This window comes from Condylura cristata, unplaced genomic scaffold (genome assembly GCF_000260355.1).
Source record: "Condylura cristata isolate star-nosed mole 26May11 unplaced genomic scaffold, ConCri1.0 scaffold00011, whole genome shotgun sequence".
Lineage (NCBI taxonomy): Eukaryota > Metazoa > Chordata > Mammalia > Eulipotyphla > Talpidae > Condylura > Condylura cristata.
In genome coordinates this window covers 39,860,338-39,876,796 of record NW_004567112.1, presented here as the reverse complement: position 1 = coordinate 39,876,796, position 16,459 = coordinate 39,860,338, and the positions used below count along the sequence as shown (strand labels likewise).

At 39.7% G+C, this 16,459-nt stretch overlaps 1 protein-coding gene across 2 annotated transcripts in view; it reads left to right on the top strand.

Moving 5' to 3' along the window:
• STOX1 (storkhead box 1) overlaps positions 1 to 16,459 on the top strand; it is a 48,777-nt gene extending 32,318 nt beyond the window's left edge. The window contains exons 2-4 of one of the 2 annotated variants that reach the window (XM_004680829.2): positions 9,435 to 9,587; positions 10,765 to 13,105; positions 16,215 to 16,448. In XM_004680829.2, coding sequence (XP_004680886.1) covers positions 9,435 to 9,587; positions 10,765 to 13,105; positions 16,215 to 16,362 — 2,642 coding nt within the window. In that variant the 3' untranslated portion in view covers positions 16,363 to 16,448. Of the gene's footprint in view, positions 1 to 9,434; positions 9,588 to 10,764; positions 13,106 to 16,214 lie in introns of both variants that reach the window. The other variant, XM_004680831.2, reaches the window with a different exon arrangement.

Sequence of the window (16,459 nt, the reverse complement as noted above, 5' to 3'; positions counted from 1 at the left end):
CTCCCCACTCTGTCTCTGGTGAAGCCTCTCACTGCCCCTGAGCCTCTGGCCTGTACCCCAGTTCTGTATGAACAAATAAATAAATCTTTAAAAAAAAAAAAAGATGTTTACTGTGAGTCTCTGAAACCTGTGAATATGTAATCTGACTTGGCAAAAGATTTTGAAGATGTAATTGGATTACAGGCTATAGGGAGATGATACTTGATTACCTGGGTGTGCCCAATGTAATCACGTGAGCCCTTCACAGCAGAGAACTTCCTCTGGCTGGAAGTGGAATCAAAGCAATACAAGAGCAAGTCAGATTTGGAAGAATGAAAGAGATTCCATGGTGTTTTTGAAGATGAAGGCAGCATGCAAAAAAGTAGGTGACGTTATTTTGCTTTAAGTTAGTAATTTCTCTTGTCTGACAGGCATCAAGGGAACAGAGCTCTGAGTCCTCAGTCCTACCACCCACAAGGAAGTGAATTCTGCCAAAAGCCTGAATGAGTATAGAAGCAGGGCTGTGAGGCCTGGAGAGGAGGAGCCAGCCTCGCCTCCCGAACTTCTGACCTGTAGACTGTGAGATAATAAATTGTGCTGTTTTAAGTCAGTTCACTGTGGTAATTTATTCTGACAGCCCTAGAAAACTAACACCTGGGTGAAGTCAGTAACATATCCAAAGTGGAAGCCTTGAAGGGAAGAGAGGTTAGGAAAGGGCAGTGCAAGGCCTGAAGGACTTTGGGCTAAGTGTGCATGAGCTTTAAGATTCTGAAAGACCAGCTGGTTTCAGTTATTCAGGTCCTTCCCTCCATGTTCGATGTCCCTTTGTCTCTACCCAAAATGAGGGTGGGTGACATGGGGGAAGGATGCTAGAAGCTCAATGGGCTTGAAGTGGGCCACCTCTGTCTTTTCTTCCATACCCGTATACTGACTAACATCTCTCCGTTGCCACTGACTCAAGGCCTCTGCATTTCAAGCGGTAGTTGTTATTAGTACATGTATTACTTGAAAAGAAAGGGGCCTCTAATTTAGTAACCTTTACCGGCTGAAGTGTGGTCCCTGAAGACTAAGCAGTAAGGATTCCTGCTGTTGAATGAGCCCACCCTCTGAGGGAAGCCTTTAGCTTTTCAACAGAGGGCATTTCCCAGAAGGGGAATCATTTGTCTAGGGGTCCAAAATAAACATCACTGTGCTTAAGAAAGGATTTCAGCTTCCATAGGAGATAACCCTTAGATCACTAGCCAGGTTCTGAGTGTTGGTAATCTTTTGTTTCTAAATGTGGAGGAAAGTGTTTGCCTTCTTTTATTTTACTAAAACGAGAGGAGACATGAAGAGGGGCTTGGTTTTGTGGCCTGAAACCTTTCTTCCTTTTGTTCCCATTTTGTGTGATTTTCTGAATCTATTTGAAGTTATAACACAATGGATCTAATTAAAGCGGTGGGCATTTTTGCACAGTATCTCATCTCTGATGAGATGCATATTGTTACAAACTACTTTCATTATTAAAGGTTTAAGGTTAATTTTATTGTTAAAATTTTTTGGAAATTCTGTACTGGATAAAAGTACAGTTCAAAATCAGGAAGGCTACTTGGATTACTTAGAACAAAACATCCTTTTTATTGAACTTGAGTGTATCTACAGGCTGTCTTATTCATTCTCTATTGTCATCTCTAATGCCAGTAAAGATACCTTTCCCACAGCGTGATTCAATATAGGAGCCAAAAAGATGGTCTCAGATTTCATGTGTCCAGGTAATTAGCTGAGTTTGAGTGGCTCAGTTAAACTGTTTGAAAGTCAATAATGCATGAATTTCTGGCAGGCTGCCTAGCTCAGAGTTCATAAACCACTTGTAAGAACTAAACATTTTTATAAACAGAAAATTTTGTGTTTCAAACACGAAATAAGTAATATTAGGAATTTTGCTTAGAATTTGGTTTTGTGGCAAATTCATATTTTGTTATAACACAAAAAAATCCTGATACTAAAGCAATCCACATTTCTGAAGAAATATTTCCTCTGTTTTCATATTCGTAACATAAGCTCATATGGACCTTAAAATCAAATTCAAGTGCCTTGAATTAGATTGTCAGAATATAAAATCTACAAGGGAGCCCTCTCTGGTGGTGCAGTGGCTTAAAGCACAGCACTATGAAGCTATCACAGCCAGTCAAGCACAAGTTCGATACCTGGGCGGGGGAGGGGGGACAGTTGATCAGATGGCGAGGCAGACCTCTCCTGACCAGCCACTGCTCCCCTCAACACTGTATTTCAGTACATCCGCCTCTTTTGCCCCCCACTGAGTCTCTGGTGAATCCTCTCACCCCCCACACCTCTGGCTTATACCCCAGTTCTTATATGCATAAATAAAGCAATCTTTAAAAAAATAAATAAATAAACAGAATCCACAAGGGGCCCTTAGAGTTTGGTTAGGTGCCTTAAAAATCATAAATAATGTAAACATTGTGTGAAAGCTCATTTTCCCCCCAAAAGGTAGGTGATTTTTCTTTTTTTATGTAAAAGTTTAATGAGGTCCCTGAAATTCAATGACACGTTTCGATATCAATATAAACACACTCACTTTTGATAATGCTGCTTTTACTTCAAGGGTTTCCTCAGTGACAAAGCAAATGGGCTTGGGTTAGGCAGCGTGCGATTTGATTTGGGTTCTGCCTTTCTCACTTGGCAAGCTGGGTCACATACTGTCTTTGTATTGGGACCTCAAAAAGGTCTTGATACTAGGCTCTCCCTGGTGGAGCAGCGTGTTAAAGCACAGCACTGAGAAGCTAAAGCCAATTCTGCATTAGTTCCATTCCCGCCCCCCCCCCAGAGTTGACCACATGGCGCGGCAGACCTCTCCTGACCCGCCCGCTGCTCCCCTCAGCAGTGTACTTTGTCGATCCGCCTGTTCTGCTCCCCACTCTGTCTCTGGTGAATCCTCTCACCCTCCACATCTCTGGCCTGTACCCCAGTTCTATATGAATAAATAAATAAATCTTTAAAAAAAAAAAAAGGTCTTGATACTAAACCTTACCCAAAATTACTTTTTACTCACTTCAAGACATGGGGTGAACATATAATTGAACCCCAACATTGTTGCCTTTGTAGCAGACTCTGAGTGCTGGAGCTGATTGCTGTCACATGCCTGTGGGCTTGTGCTCCCCAGAACTCCCAACCCTGGGGGAAGTGCGGGGTCACTGAGCTGCCCCTGGTGGTTCTACTTGTGATTGCAAAGCTTAGGCTTGTTTGAATTTTGCTAAAGTTTCTAACCGATAATCTGTAAACAACTGAAGATTGAGGAGTCCAGTGTCTCTTGTTTGAGGAGTTCCTGGGGAGGGTTGATTTGGATTCCTCCAACTGTTGTCTTTAGTGAAAGGCAGTCTTGCTGTGTCGGGTTTGTTACGGAGCTACCTCTTGTTGTTTTATATTGTAACAGGAATATTCCTGTCTTGTGGATTGCTTAGGAAATGGCTCTTTTCAGCCGCTTTCTGATAGTAAATATCCAGGGTAGAATATTTGAGAGGGGGCCCTCCTGGTGGCTCAGCAGGTTAAAAAGCAGCAGTGCAAAGCTGGCCACGGCTGGCTTGGGTGTGAGTTTGATCCCCTGCCCCCGAGGTGACCCACCCCTCTTATTTCACCCGCTGCTCCCCTCAGCAGTGTATTACATTGATCTGCCTGTTCTGCTCCTCACTCTGACAATGGTGATTCCTCTCACCCCCCCCCCTTGCACCTCTGATCTATTCCCCAGTTCTGTATGCATAAATAAAATCTTTAAAAACAAAACAAAAAGAATATTTGAGAGGCCTTCTCCCTGAGGACTAGGTTTTCTGACAAAGAAACCAAGTCCTTGTCCTTAGAATATTGGAGGTCTGTCTTTGCACAGGTCCACTTGTTGAGCTACTGTCACCACCAACAGCCAGCCACTGGCCACTGGGCACTGCTTTCGTGGGTCAGGGCTTTCTAGGCCATTGCTTTAGAAGGCACCGTGAGCAGATATTGATTACTCGGGGTTGTAAGAATTTTGCCTGTCATACAGGAGGCTGACACTAGTTGTAGTTTTAGGATCTGAAGATGATAGGGGCCTGCTCCAGACGTTCCTGAACATCGTCCCTGTTGCTGATCAGGCAGCCACATGCTGCGTGCCTTTCAGTTACCTGTTTGTTTTCTTCCCCTCAAAAGTGGACTTTTAAAGAATAGTTAAAACAGCATGCTTTTTATCCTAATTTGTAAATTAAGAATTTGTATGCCAATTAAATCCTTTGGGAGTATAGCAAGCTATCAATAAATTTATAAATATGTCCTTTGCAGAAAAGATAGCATTAAATATAGCACATGCAGATCTATATAGTTCTCCTTGCTTGGTATTTTTTATAAAATCATTCTTTCCGCCTAAACACTTTTCCCATTTCTGCAGCACCCAAGAGTATAAGACTGTGTAAGTAGAGAAAACATTGTTGTGAACTGTTTACTAAGAAAGAGGCCCATAGCCTCTGTTAGCTCTGATCCCTGCTCCAGCTCAAGGGTCAAAGGTCCACAGCAAGCCTGGACTTAAGGACCCTTCAGTTGCTCCACAGTAGTTAAGGAGGGGCCGGCCTTCTGTTGTGAAATCTGGCTACATCTGTAAGTGGGATTTTCTACACAGAAAGTTAAATTTCATGTTTTAATTGTATTCAAAAGACAACAGTTAAATGTAAATATTAGAGCAAATGTGGATGTAACTTAGAGCGTATTCCCGTGGCTGTCACAAATAATCCCCGTATCAGGGTTCAACCATGCTTTCCTGCACAAAAACCTCCTGATTTATGTACCTGAAAATGTATCTTAGCAACAGCTGCGAGGGACATGCACTGAGAAACTCTCTAGGCTGTGTCTAGAGGGAATTCCAAAGCAGAGGTTAAATGTGATTTAACATGTTCTTTAAAATGCACTTGACATGCAGTTGAATTAATTTTAAACAGGGGGAAAAAGGCAATTTGTCTTCCTAGCTGGTAGATTTGTTTACTTTTAAAATATGCATCTCCACATCATGGTAGGAATTATGGGGAAAGATTTATAGTGTATTTCTGGATTTGGCAGTATTAGGATTCTGTAAAAAAGAAAAATTAAAAAGGTGGTTTGGGATTGAAAACAATTCTGTTTCTTATACATTTCTGTCTGTTAACTAAAAATGGTGCTTTTTTCTGATAGGTTTATTTTAAAATAGGGTTTAAAAAGAACTATTCTTTATTTTGATTCTTAAAAAAGAATTATTCATTTTTATTTTGAAGTAATTATACAAGAGGTTGCAAAGAAATGTACAGGAATATCCCACATACGCCTCCCCCAAGCCCCTTGAAAAATCTATTTGGACTATTTTCTTATGAAAAAAAGGAAAGAAGTTCAAGGTTTGAATTGGAAAGCCGGTTGTTTCGCGTTGTTTCCTGTCTAACCCTAAAGCGTGGTGTAGATCCGAGGGTTGGACCCAGGGCAGCTCGTTTCACTGGTGCAGAGATGGATGGCCATCAGCAGGGGGCGCAACAGGGGCACCAGGCTTGCACGGACTTTGTAGCCATTCAAAGTGGGAATGACTCCTCCCACCCACCCATGCAGACTTCAAAGTGACTGGATTTAGGTGAGTTTACGGTAGTTATAGTGGCTACGCGAAAGGAAAGGGAGCCATACTGAGTACACTAATTTGTATGTATAAACACACAGCATAGGCCACATGCTAATACTATGTGATGATTAATCTGTTTTCTTTGAACCAAAACACTTGTTTCGAACTAAGAGTCTCACCCCAGTGATGCTTGAGGAAATGTCAGGCTGTTTTCCCAGGCTCAGCAGGTGACAGCAAACTCTAGGGGCAAAACTGGAAGCCCAGGGATGCCAACAGTAATGGGCTATTTGCTTACAATTATTAACTCACTAGAAAAAGAACAGTTTTTTTGGGGGGGGGGGTAAAATGCCTATCTTTCTCTCAGACTGCTGGCTCTCTGTGAGTAAAGTGCACCTCATAGGTTTAATTCCTGCCTCTGCTCATTGGCTTCTGACAGAGCCAGGCAGCCTGACCCCAGCATTTCCCGCTACAGCTTAGAATGTGCATTGTGTGGAGAGCAAATTCAATTTAGGTTTTGCCTTCAGCTCTAATACTCTAGCCCTTATCTTTCTAGGAGAAGAGACTTTTTTTTTTTAAATAAAGGAATGTTAGTGCCATCAAGGAGGGAGGAAGGTCATTAACTTAAGACAACATCACTTAACTGTTTTGAGAGCTGAGGAACTTAAAACTCTCTTGCTTCAAGCACAGAATTATGTTAAGGAAGGATAACATTTGAAATTGTACTTTAATTCTATATTTTGCTTAGTGAGGAAGATTAAAGAGAAGAGAGTAAATCTCAGATGCAGAGAGAAATCAAAAGGCAAAGAGGGCATGAGGATAGGAAAAGAGACATTACTCTTAGCTCAAAGGTAGAGTTTTGGGAGGATTTTGAGTTTTAGATCAGTTAATGGCCCTCTTGGGCCATAAGTTTCATAGCAAGATTTCTTACTACTGCCTTTTGAAATGCTTAATTATTAGCCATGCATCCTTGCTTCTCATAATGCTGTAGGTATTCAAGCGTCACCCAGTGGACAGCCACAAGTACATCATGAGATCCTTCCCTAGACTGCAAGAGCAGACAGACCTTGTAATGCTGGAGATGCCCCAGCCTGCCACAGAGAAAAACTTGACAAGGAAGCGGACCAATGTGAAGTCTATCAGCAAACTGTATATCAGTTTCCTTAAGGAAGTCCATTATTTTCATGCAGATTCAATAAGTACTATGTACCATTTACCTGCTTTGACGATAACTCTTCATACAATTCCTTATCACCTTCCCTCCCCAGCAACCACCAGTGTAACTTATACTGACTTTTCCACTGTCAACCAGAGACTCAACTACAGGGTATAGCCAAGTTTTCTCAATTCTTTGTTTTCCTTCTGGCTATACCTGACTGCCCCCAACCCTGGGCAGCCCAGGGCCACATTTACTTGTTGAATGACTAGCTACTTTAACATGTCTATCATTAACACTGTGACCCTACCCCTCCAGAGTGGTATCAGATCTACTGCATGGACATCACCTGGGAGCTTGTTAGAAATGCAGAAGCGCAGGTTTCAGTTTAGACCTTCCGAATCAGAATCTGCCCATTGGCACAATCCTCTGGTGATTCACTTAAGCACATTAAAGTTTTGGAAGCACTTATGGGCTTTCTCATCCTTTTCTACTCCACATTGCCATTTCTTCTACCAGAAACCACACTTAAGTTACCTTGAGACCTGGAGTTTCTTCATAATGTTCATATTCATTTTTTAATCCCCTAGTATACACAAAGAATAGTTCCTCAAACCCTCTTTCTATTCTTCAATTCCTGATTCCCATTCTTGTCGTCTCTCTCTCCCTGTTCAACATTACATAAATCAGGTGATCTTGTTTTGCTAGTATTTTTCCTTTTATGTCCCAATACATTTTTGGTCTTCTGCCACCCTCTATTTTTTCTGGTCTCAGAGGATCTTCATTTCTAAGATAGTTCTTCTGCCTGTGCCTTTTATACATATCCCTTTTCCTCCTTTTGGGATTGCCCTGTCTTACAGATCTTTTCTCTTCCAGAATTATGTCTATCATCTCCACTAAGTCCTTTCTCTTGCATAAGTTTTAAGAGAAATCACAACATAGACCCACAGAATCACTTGACTCTCCTCCCTCTGGTTTGTATTCTGTTTATTCTTTCATAATCAGATTTCTTAAATGGTGTAGAGTAGTGGTTTATACCCTCATTTTGTGTAGAGATATTTTTGGTCACTGCAACTCTGGGAGCCGCTACTGTAGTTAGTGTGCAAAATTGAAGGACCCTATTCAAGATCCTATAAGGCATAAGCCAACTATCTCTACCCCCAAATAGTTGTCTGGCTAGGATTCCCAACCATCCTGGTTTGCTTCAACTCTTCCCAATACAACACCAAAAATCCTGTGTCCCAGGAAACCCCTCTGGCCTGAATGTTGTGGGATGGTTGGGTCACCCTATGTCTGGCCCCAAATATCAAAAATTCCAAAAATAAGAAACCCATCTCTGAATGGAATATCCATAACTTCGTTTTTTTCTGTCTCCCTTTCAATATGACATTTAATTTCGATGTTGTACTGAAACATTATTTGAAAGTCAACTATGGTCACCTTCCAGTCATGACATCTAATGGCCTTTATTCCCCTCTTTCGACTTTTTTTTTGATCTTTTCCAAGCATTTGAGACTTCAAAACTGACACTTTGAAGCCTCTTCCTCTTGTACACTTCTATCTTTCCTATCCTTATTACGGTGCCTTTTCTCTTTTTAAATTGCTATTTCTATTATCTCTTAAATGTAGATATTCCTTCATTAGGGTTACTTGTCTCTTTTACTACAGAATATAATGCTTAGCTTTAGATCTCATCTTTACTAGTTGAATCCCCTGTCTCCTTCTTGAGTCTTAGTCTTTCATTTCCAGTTGATGGAGGGGTTTCCTTGCTATCCAGAAAAATCTAAAACTCAACCTGAGTAGTGGCAAATTAAGAAGAACATTTCATATATTGGCAAGGAGCAAAGGAAAGGAAATGGCCTGGGTTTTACTTTTCAACCTTAGCATCTACTTTGGTCCTCTGTAACCCTTCAACTCCATGCAAGTGGGCAGCTGTCCATGCACTTAGCTACCTCTGCTTTCTTCCTTCCATGGTTTTGTTTCATGTCTTCATACTCATTGGAAAACACTTTTTTTTTTTCCTTCTTCAAATCTTCCTGATCATTCTAATTAGGAAAGTACAGAATAATGAAATAGTGGATTGGGAATCAGAATACCCATTTCTGCTACGTTGGGAATAAGGGCCCTGCCTGGTGGCATAATGGGTTAAAGCACAACACTCTAAGCTACCTGCAGCCAGCCGCTTCAGCACAAGTTCAGTCCCCAGCCAGGGAGGGGACGCACATGGCATGGCAGACCTCTCCTATCTGGCCTGCTGCTCCCCTCAGCAGTGTATTTCATCAATATGCCTGTTCTGCCCCCCAGCCCCCCCCCCACTCTATCTCTGGTGAATTCTCTCACTGCCCCTTTACCTCTGGCTTATACCCCAGTTCTGTATGCATAGATAAATCTTAAAAAAAAAAAAAAAGAAAATATGAATTGTCAAATGTTTTTGTTTGACTTGAACTCTAACAGCACTTTGGGCCCTTCATGTGGAAACTTGCTATCTTTTGTTTGTAGTGACAAATACAACAAACTTTTAAAAAATGAGGACCATAAATTAAACTCTTCCATACTTTCTGTCATTATGCACATCATATTAACAGATTGAGTCAAGACCAGTGAAATAATAGTAATTCCATCTGTTATTCAGTCTTTATTAATTCTAAATATTGTGTACTGTATAAATTTATCCCCTTTCCTTTTTTGTTTTTTTAATCTTCAATTTAGGTGATGTCTTTCCAGTGCAAATGAATCCGATCACTCAATCTCAGTTTATTCCTTTGGCTGAAGTTCTTTGCTGTGCTATATCTGATATGAATGCTGCTCAGATTGTAGTAACACAGGAATCACTATTGGAACATTTGATGAAACATTACCCAGGTAAAGTAATAAGTTTTTCTCAATTAGCACTTCATTGTGTGTGTTTAGTTTCTATTTATAAATCATCTTAAGTGTATAAATTAATTGGCAATATCCTTTTTATGTTCTATTATAAAAATACCTTACTTTAGAGGCCTAGCAGGAAAAGGCCTACATCCATAAATTAGACAAGGATATTTCTCTTACTTTCCAAATGAGCACTTCAAAAATTATGCTTATGGCAAATAAAAAAATCAAATTCTGTAGAAAGGCGTGCAAAGGTTGTCTCTTTCCACATAATCTTCCAGTCCCACTTTCCAGAACAAGTTACAGTTTTATTGTTCATAGTTTATATTCTTTATAAATTGTGTTTGAATATTTGCATCTTTTTTTGATCATTCTATATAATCCCTCTGCAACTTTCCTTTTTAACTTGAAAATGTGCTTTGGAGGTCTTTCTATGTCACCATAGATGGATCTTTCTCATTCTTTTCATGGCTGCATGATTTTATAATGCATGATTTTTATTTTTTCCCACTAGAAAATGAAAATGCTGATTGTAGAAAAATTCCAGAAATATAGAAAACTAATCACTTATACTACTACCACCCAAAGAAAACCAATATTAACATACTGATATTGGTTTTTCTTCTGCAAACATTTTAAACATTGTTTTCATAAACTAGTATAATTTTGAATCCTGGAATAGGGGATTTCGTTTAAAATTACTTGTTACTTTCCCAGTTTGAAAATTCATGATAATTTTGATGTGCTAGATAGTTTGCCCTTAACACAAGCACAAACTGGCTTTCATTTCCTCTTTAGATTGCTTAAGAAAATAGGAGAATGTGGTTTTTGAAAAACCCCCAAGTTTGCTCTCAAGAACACTCCTTAAAAAATTTAAGTTTTTAGGTTTGTATAATTTCATGTTTGTGTTCAAGTGTATTCATATTTTTTCTCTGCTGAATTATAAACCTAGCAGTATGTCTGTGTATGAACCAAATTATTTGCTATTAGTCATCAATTAAATTATGATTATTATGAGTGCTTCCCTTGGCATTTTAATTACATATGTTAATTATGTTATAATTAGCTCTGGGTTCATTGAACAAAGTATGGTCATTTCTGGCTTACTGATTTCATTAATTAAATATTTCCTACACATAATCTGTCAGTATAAACTACTTGTTTGTTTTAGGGATTGCAATTCCATCTCAAGATATTCTTTATACCACTCTGGGAACTCTGATTAAAGAAAGAAAGATTTACCACACTGGAGAAGGATACTTCATAGTTACGCCTCAAACGTACTTCATCACAAATACAACTACCCAAGAAAATAAGAGAGTCCTGGCAGATGAGAGCCACCCAGGGCCCACTTCCATTACGTATCTGGTGAGCGTGGAGAGCGGAGCAGAGTTAGCCCAGGAGAATGCTTCTCCCATTTCCCATTGCCAGTCTTGCCAGTGTTTCCCTGATGTTTGTACTCAGCATGGGCTGGAATCACCAGCTGCTGCAGAAGTGACTCGAAAGGGCCAGAAAGGACTCGGGGAACCCAAGTGTTTGGTGCAGAATCGAGCAGTTTCAGCGTCTGAGGAGAATCATATCCGTGAGACCACAAAACCTTTACCATGTACAAAAGATAGAGAAAAAGGCAAGCGATTTGGCTTTAACCTCTTCTGGCGCAGCATATCCAGAAAGGAGAAGTCAAGAACAGAGCACAGCACTTTCTCTGCCCAGTTCCCGCCCGAAGAATGGCCTGTTCGAGATGAAGATAACTTGGACAACATACCTCGAGACATTGAACATGAGATAATCAAACGAATTAATCCCGTTCTGACTGTTGACAACTTAATCAAACACACGGTCCTAATGCAAAAATATGAAGAACAGAAAAAATATAATAGTCAAGGCACATCCACTGATATGCTGACAGTCAGACATAAATATCCTTCGAAAGAGGGAGTCAAGAAAAAACAGGGCAGGTCTGCAAAACTTCGAAGGCGGGGCCATCCTCGTAGGGATAGACACAAATCCAGGAGTCAAGGAAGCGAGCCTGGAAGCATAAGACTAGAGAAACACCCCAAGCCTCCTGCTACACAATCCAGCTCGAGAATTAAAAGCACAAATGAAGCAGTTCAGAAACCACTTGGTGAGAATTCAGTGCTAGCTTCCCATTTGGTTTACAAAAAGCGAATCAGCAATCCTTTCCAGGGTATGTCTCCCCGAAGGAACCCAATAACCAAAGGTCACAAACTCCAGAAGACTAGTGACCTGAAACCCTATCAGATGGGACCAAAGGGAAAACCTTTCCAAAGATTAAGGTGTTTGAAGTCTTCAGGAATGTTTGAAAGTGAAGCCAAACAGCCATATGCTGAACAATGTAATGAGAAAATGAAAGTAGAACCCACTTATATGGATAACTCTACTATCAAACCTAACAGTGATGACTTTAAAGATCACCTCTTAAATTACCCCCAAGGTAGTGTTTTGCAAAATGATAGTAAATGCTCTTCCTTTAAGGAAAGCATGTTAGGCTATAATGGGTATAGTGGAGAAAATGAGGTAGGCCCCGAAATTTTGAGAAAATGTTATACTCAATTTGTCACTTTAGAGGAGATGAAAGAAATACAACATATCGTGCCAATGCGAGGTTCCTCCTCTTTAGACCAAACACCCGCTGCTTGTGAGTTAGTGGATAAAACAACACACCAGTTTCAAAAGCTTGGTCTTTTGGATTACCCAGTTGGTGCAAATCATGTGAGACAACCCAAGAGACAAGACAGAGACTCAGAGGAATTAATAGCAAAGGCAATTGTCCCTGACACAGAGGCGGTGAGTCTAGAAAATGAAAGAATTTCTGAGGATGACCAGACCTTGTATCAGAATGAAGTGGAAGATGATGATGGTGCCTGCAGTTCATTATATCTTGATGAGGATGACTTTTCTGAGAATGACGACTTACGTCAAATGCAGCCTGGGCCCATTCAGTATTTGTGTAGAGGCGGAAGTAAGTGGAATCATTTAGGAAAACAGATGACCCAAGGATCTCTGACCGAACACAGTAGCAATATACATAGTTTCGAGCCTCAGGTCCTTAAAGGAAATGAATGTTACTTACCCACTGGGCTGTGCTCTAACACCAGTGAAAGCCAAAAACCTAGTCTCTCCACTGAAATCTGTGATATCAATTCAGGGACCCAGTCCAGTTTTGATTATGAGGAGGCATCCAGTGTTGCTCAATGTGTACTAGCCTCAGCCCCCGCTGATAGAAGTATGTTTGATTACTATAGCACAAGAAAAGCTAATTCTGGGGCTGAACCCCTACAAGACTCTGTTGGTGACACAGGAAAGAAAGCAGCTAACTGGAGTCAGGGTCCTCTGAATCAGGAAATGAGAACACAAGTCACACAAAAGTTAGAACTTTTTGAAACTTCACATATGCAGGTGTTGGCTCAGGATATCCAACAGGAACACTGCCATGTGGAAGGAACAGAAAATCATAGCATGGCGGGAGATAGTGGAATAGATTCTCCACGGTAAGTGCCCATCAAAATGATCAGCCACTATCAACACACAGGAATTATCAAAACCAGAGGCATACTGAGTTCCCTAGTGGGAGATTAATCCTGAGCAAACTGTGACACACTTTTGCCAGTCCTTACTGAATAAATTGTATGTACATTTATATAAAATAGGATGAAATTAACTTTGAATGTGAGCCAAATTTGATTTTTCCACTACTGCTAATTTTGAATTATTTCAAAAATTAGGATGAAACTGCTATAAACCAAGCACTTCCTGAACTGAAGACTGAACGATTCATTTGTATTCCTGGATAGACACAACTTGAGAAAGAACTCTACATTATTTTCCATGCCAGTTTGTTTCAATAAGATTGTTCATATTATGGAAATAATATGGTCACAGTAGAATATTTGAAAGTCTTGAAAAGAATTTTTGAAAACACCTATAATCACCCTAACACCTAGATAAGCTTTTTTTTAAAAGATTTTTTTTATTTATGTGTACAGAACTAAGGTACAGGCCAGAGGTGCAGGGGTGGTGAGAAGATTCACCAGTGATGGAGTGGGGAGCAGAACAGGCAGACTGATGAAGTACACTGCTGAGGGGAGCAGCGGGCAAGACAGGAAAGGTCTGCCATTCCATGTGGGTCACTTACCTCACTGGGGATCGAACTTACTATGAAGTGGCTGCTGCTAGCTTGCAGTCTTCGTCCTAACCCAATGTGCCACCAGGGAGGACCTAGATAGGCATTTTTAAAAAATATTTTTATTTGATAATAATAGCTTCACTTTGAACAACAGGTCCTTCTATTTAGTTTATTGGGCACATGATGTTAAAATTATTTTGTATGTTGCTTTTTTTTTCAATTACTGTTTATCATAAATATTCCCCCATGCTTTTAAATGATTTTCAGATAGGTCACGTTAATTTGGTATTTGTATTTATTTGTATATGTATAAATTTGGTATATGTAATAATGTTGGTATATGTATTTGTTATTTTTTATTATATAAAATTGTGTACCTCCTTTTGAATATAGGAATGTAAGAAGTAAAATTAGAAATCTTCATTCCCCAACTTTCCATTCTCATTCCATAAAAGTGACCTATACATTGTTAACAATTTACTTTCAAGCTTTTTCCTGTGCAATTATAAATGTATTTTAAAACAACAAATCACACTGAACCATGATTTCCTTTTTTTCTTCTAACATATCAATCAACATATGTAGGTCCAGCTTATTTTTAAAGATTACTCATTAGTATTCCATTATGTGGTTATTTATATAACCATTATTTCCCATATCAAAATATATTGTTCCAAGAGTAAACAACTGTGGTATAAACCAGTAAACCAACAATTTCTTGTCTTTGACTCTGGCAATAAAAACAAAAAAAATCTCAAAACTATTAGGGAAATTACTCCTTGATGTGTATCCTTAAGAATTTTAGCTTGTGGGGCCCTCCCTGGTGGCGCAGCTGGTTAAAGTGCAGCATTAAGAAGCTAAAGCCACTTCAGCATGAATTCGATCCCTGCCCTGGAGGTGACCACATGGTGTGGCAGACCTCTCCCCCTGCTTCTCCCCTCAGCAGTGTACTTCATCAGTTGTCCTGTTCTACTCCCCACTCTGTCTCTGGTGAATCCTCTCACTGCCCCTGCACCTCTGGCCTATACCCCAGCTCTGTATGCATCAATAAATAAATCTTTAAAGAAAAAAAAAGAATTTTAGCTTGTGAAATCTTGAGACATTCAATATCTTAATAATTGCTTACAATGCAGTTTTTTAAAAGGTTTTTTTAATATAATTTTTTTAAAGATTTTACTTTTTTATGTATACAAGAACTGGGATACAGGTCAGAGGTGCAGGGGTTCAGGAGTGAGGGGATCCACCAGATACAGAGTGGGGAGCAGAACAGGCGGATTGACTGAAACACACTGCAGAGGGGAGCAGCAGGCAAGACTGGAGAGGTCTGCTGTGCCATCTGGGTTAGCTCCTTAGCTGGGGATGGAACTCATGCTGCAGTGGCTGCTGATAACTTCACAATGCTTGTGCCATCAGGGAGGCCTAAAAGGTTTATAATTACCTAAGATATCCAGAGAAAAAGGGAGAAAACATAACATTTGTACATCAATTATGTTGTTATAAAGATTAGGGGAGAAGAGAAGAACAAGACATTGTTGCTACTGGAAGTTTATGATTTAACTGAAAACAAATTTAAGGACAAAATAGCAAAAGAGATGTGGAATTAATAGTGATGGACTGACTGTGTGGGGGAAGACTCTCTGGAGGACACATTTGGAGACATGCCTTAATGGAGAAGTGAGGAGAGGAATAAGGTGGGAGAGGTGAAATGTCAAAAGTGAAATACCCAAAAACCAGAAGTATAACTCGGTAGAAGCAAGTCAGACCTGTTAGATAAGGAACTAATACAGCTTCTAGCTCCTTGTAAAGGAACATTGTCAATACGAAAAATGTTATACTGTAGCCTTTTTCCTATAGCATGATTTCTCAAAAATAAAAAGAAGAAGAAATTAGCAGTTCATTTAATCCTAGTTACTTATTGGTTAAGTCTCAGCACTACCACCACAAAGCCTGAATTTGATCCCTGGCTGGGAACTAGCACACATGACGCAGTTGGCCTCTTCTGTCTTGCTGCTCCTCTCAGCAGTGTATTTCAGTAGATCTGCCTGTTTTTGTTCCCCACTCTCTCTCTGGTGGAGCCTCTCACTCCCCCACCTCTGGCCTATTCCCGAGTTCTTCTATATAAATAGCTAAAATCTTTTTAAAAAATTACCCAGTGAGAGGTACTAGTCACTTTGTTATACAGGAGTTTTTTTTATGGAACTTGTTTTCAAATATAATCTACTTGAAATTGAATCTGAGAACAGATGCATTTCAGGAAAATCTGAATTCTTAGAAAGCATCTGTCAAATAATTGAGATGTTATTGAAAAGCCTCTAAAATGTAGAGCACTGGTTTTGTGACGGCTAGCTTATTTGGTAAGTGGATGTGAGTGTTAATGTTACGTTGCTTCAAAGTAACAAATGAAGGTATAATGTCTTACTAGAAGTCCAGGTCCCGGTTTAAGGTAATAATTCTATTATTTTTAATATCTTTAGGACACAGAGTCTGGCATCTAACAATTCAGTCATTTTGGATGGACTAAAAAGAAGACAGAATTTTCTGCAGAACTTTGAAGGCACAAATAGCAATCAAACACTTGCACCCAATTCCTTACTACAACTAACTCCAGTTATAAATGTTTAGTTCTTATTTTTCTTTTGAACACATTTGTAAAAATGTATAGCATCAATACTGTTTTTAATTAACTGAGTATGTAAGAACTCTCTAAAGTCAAGCATAT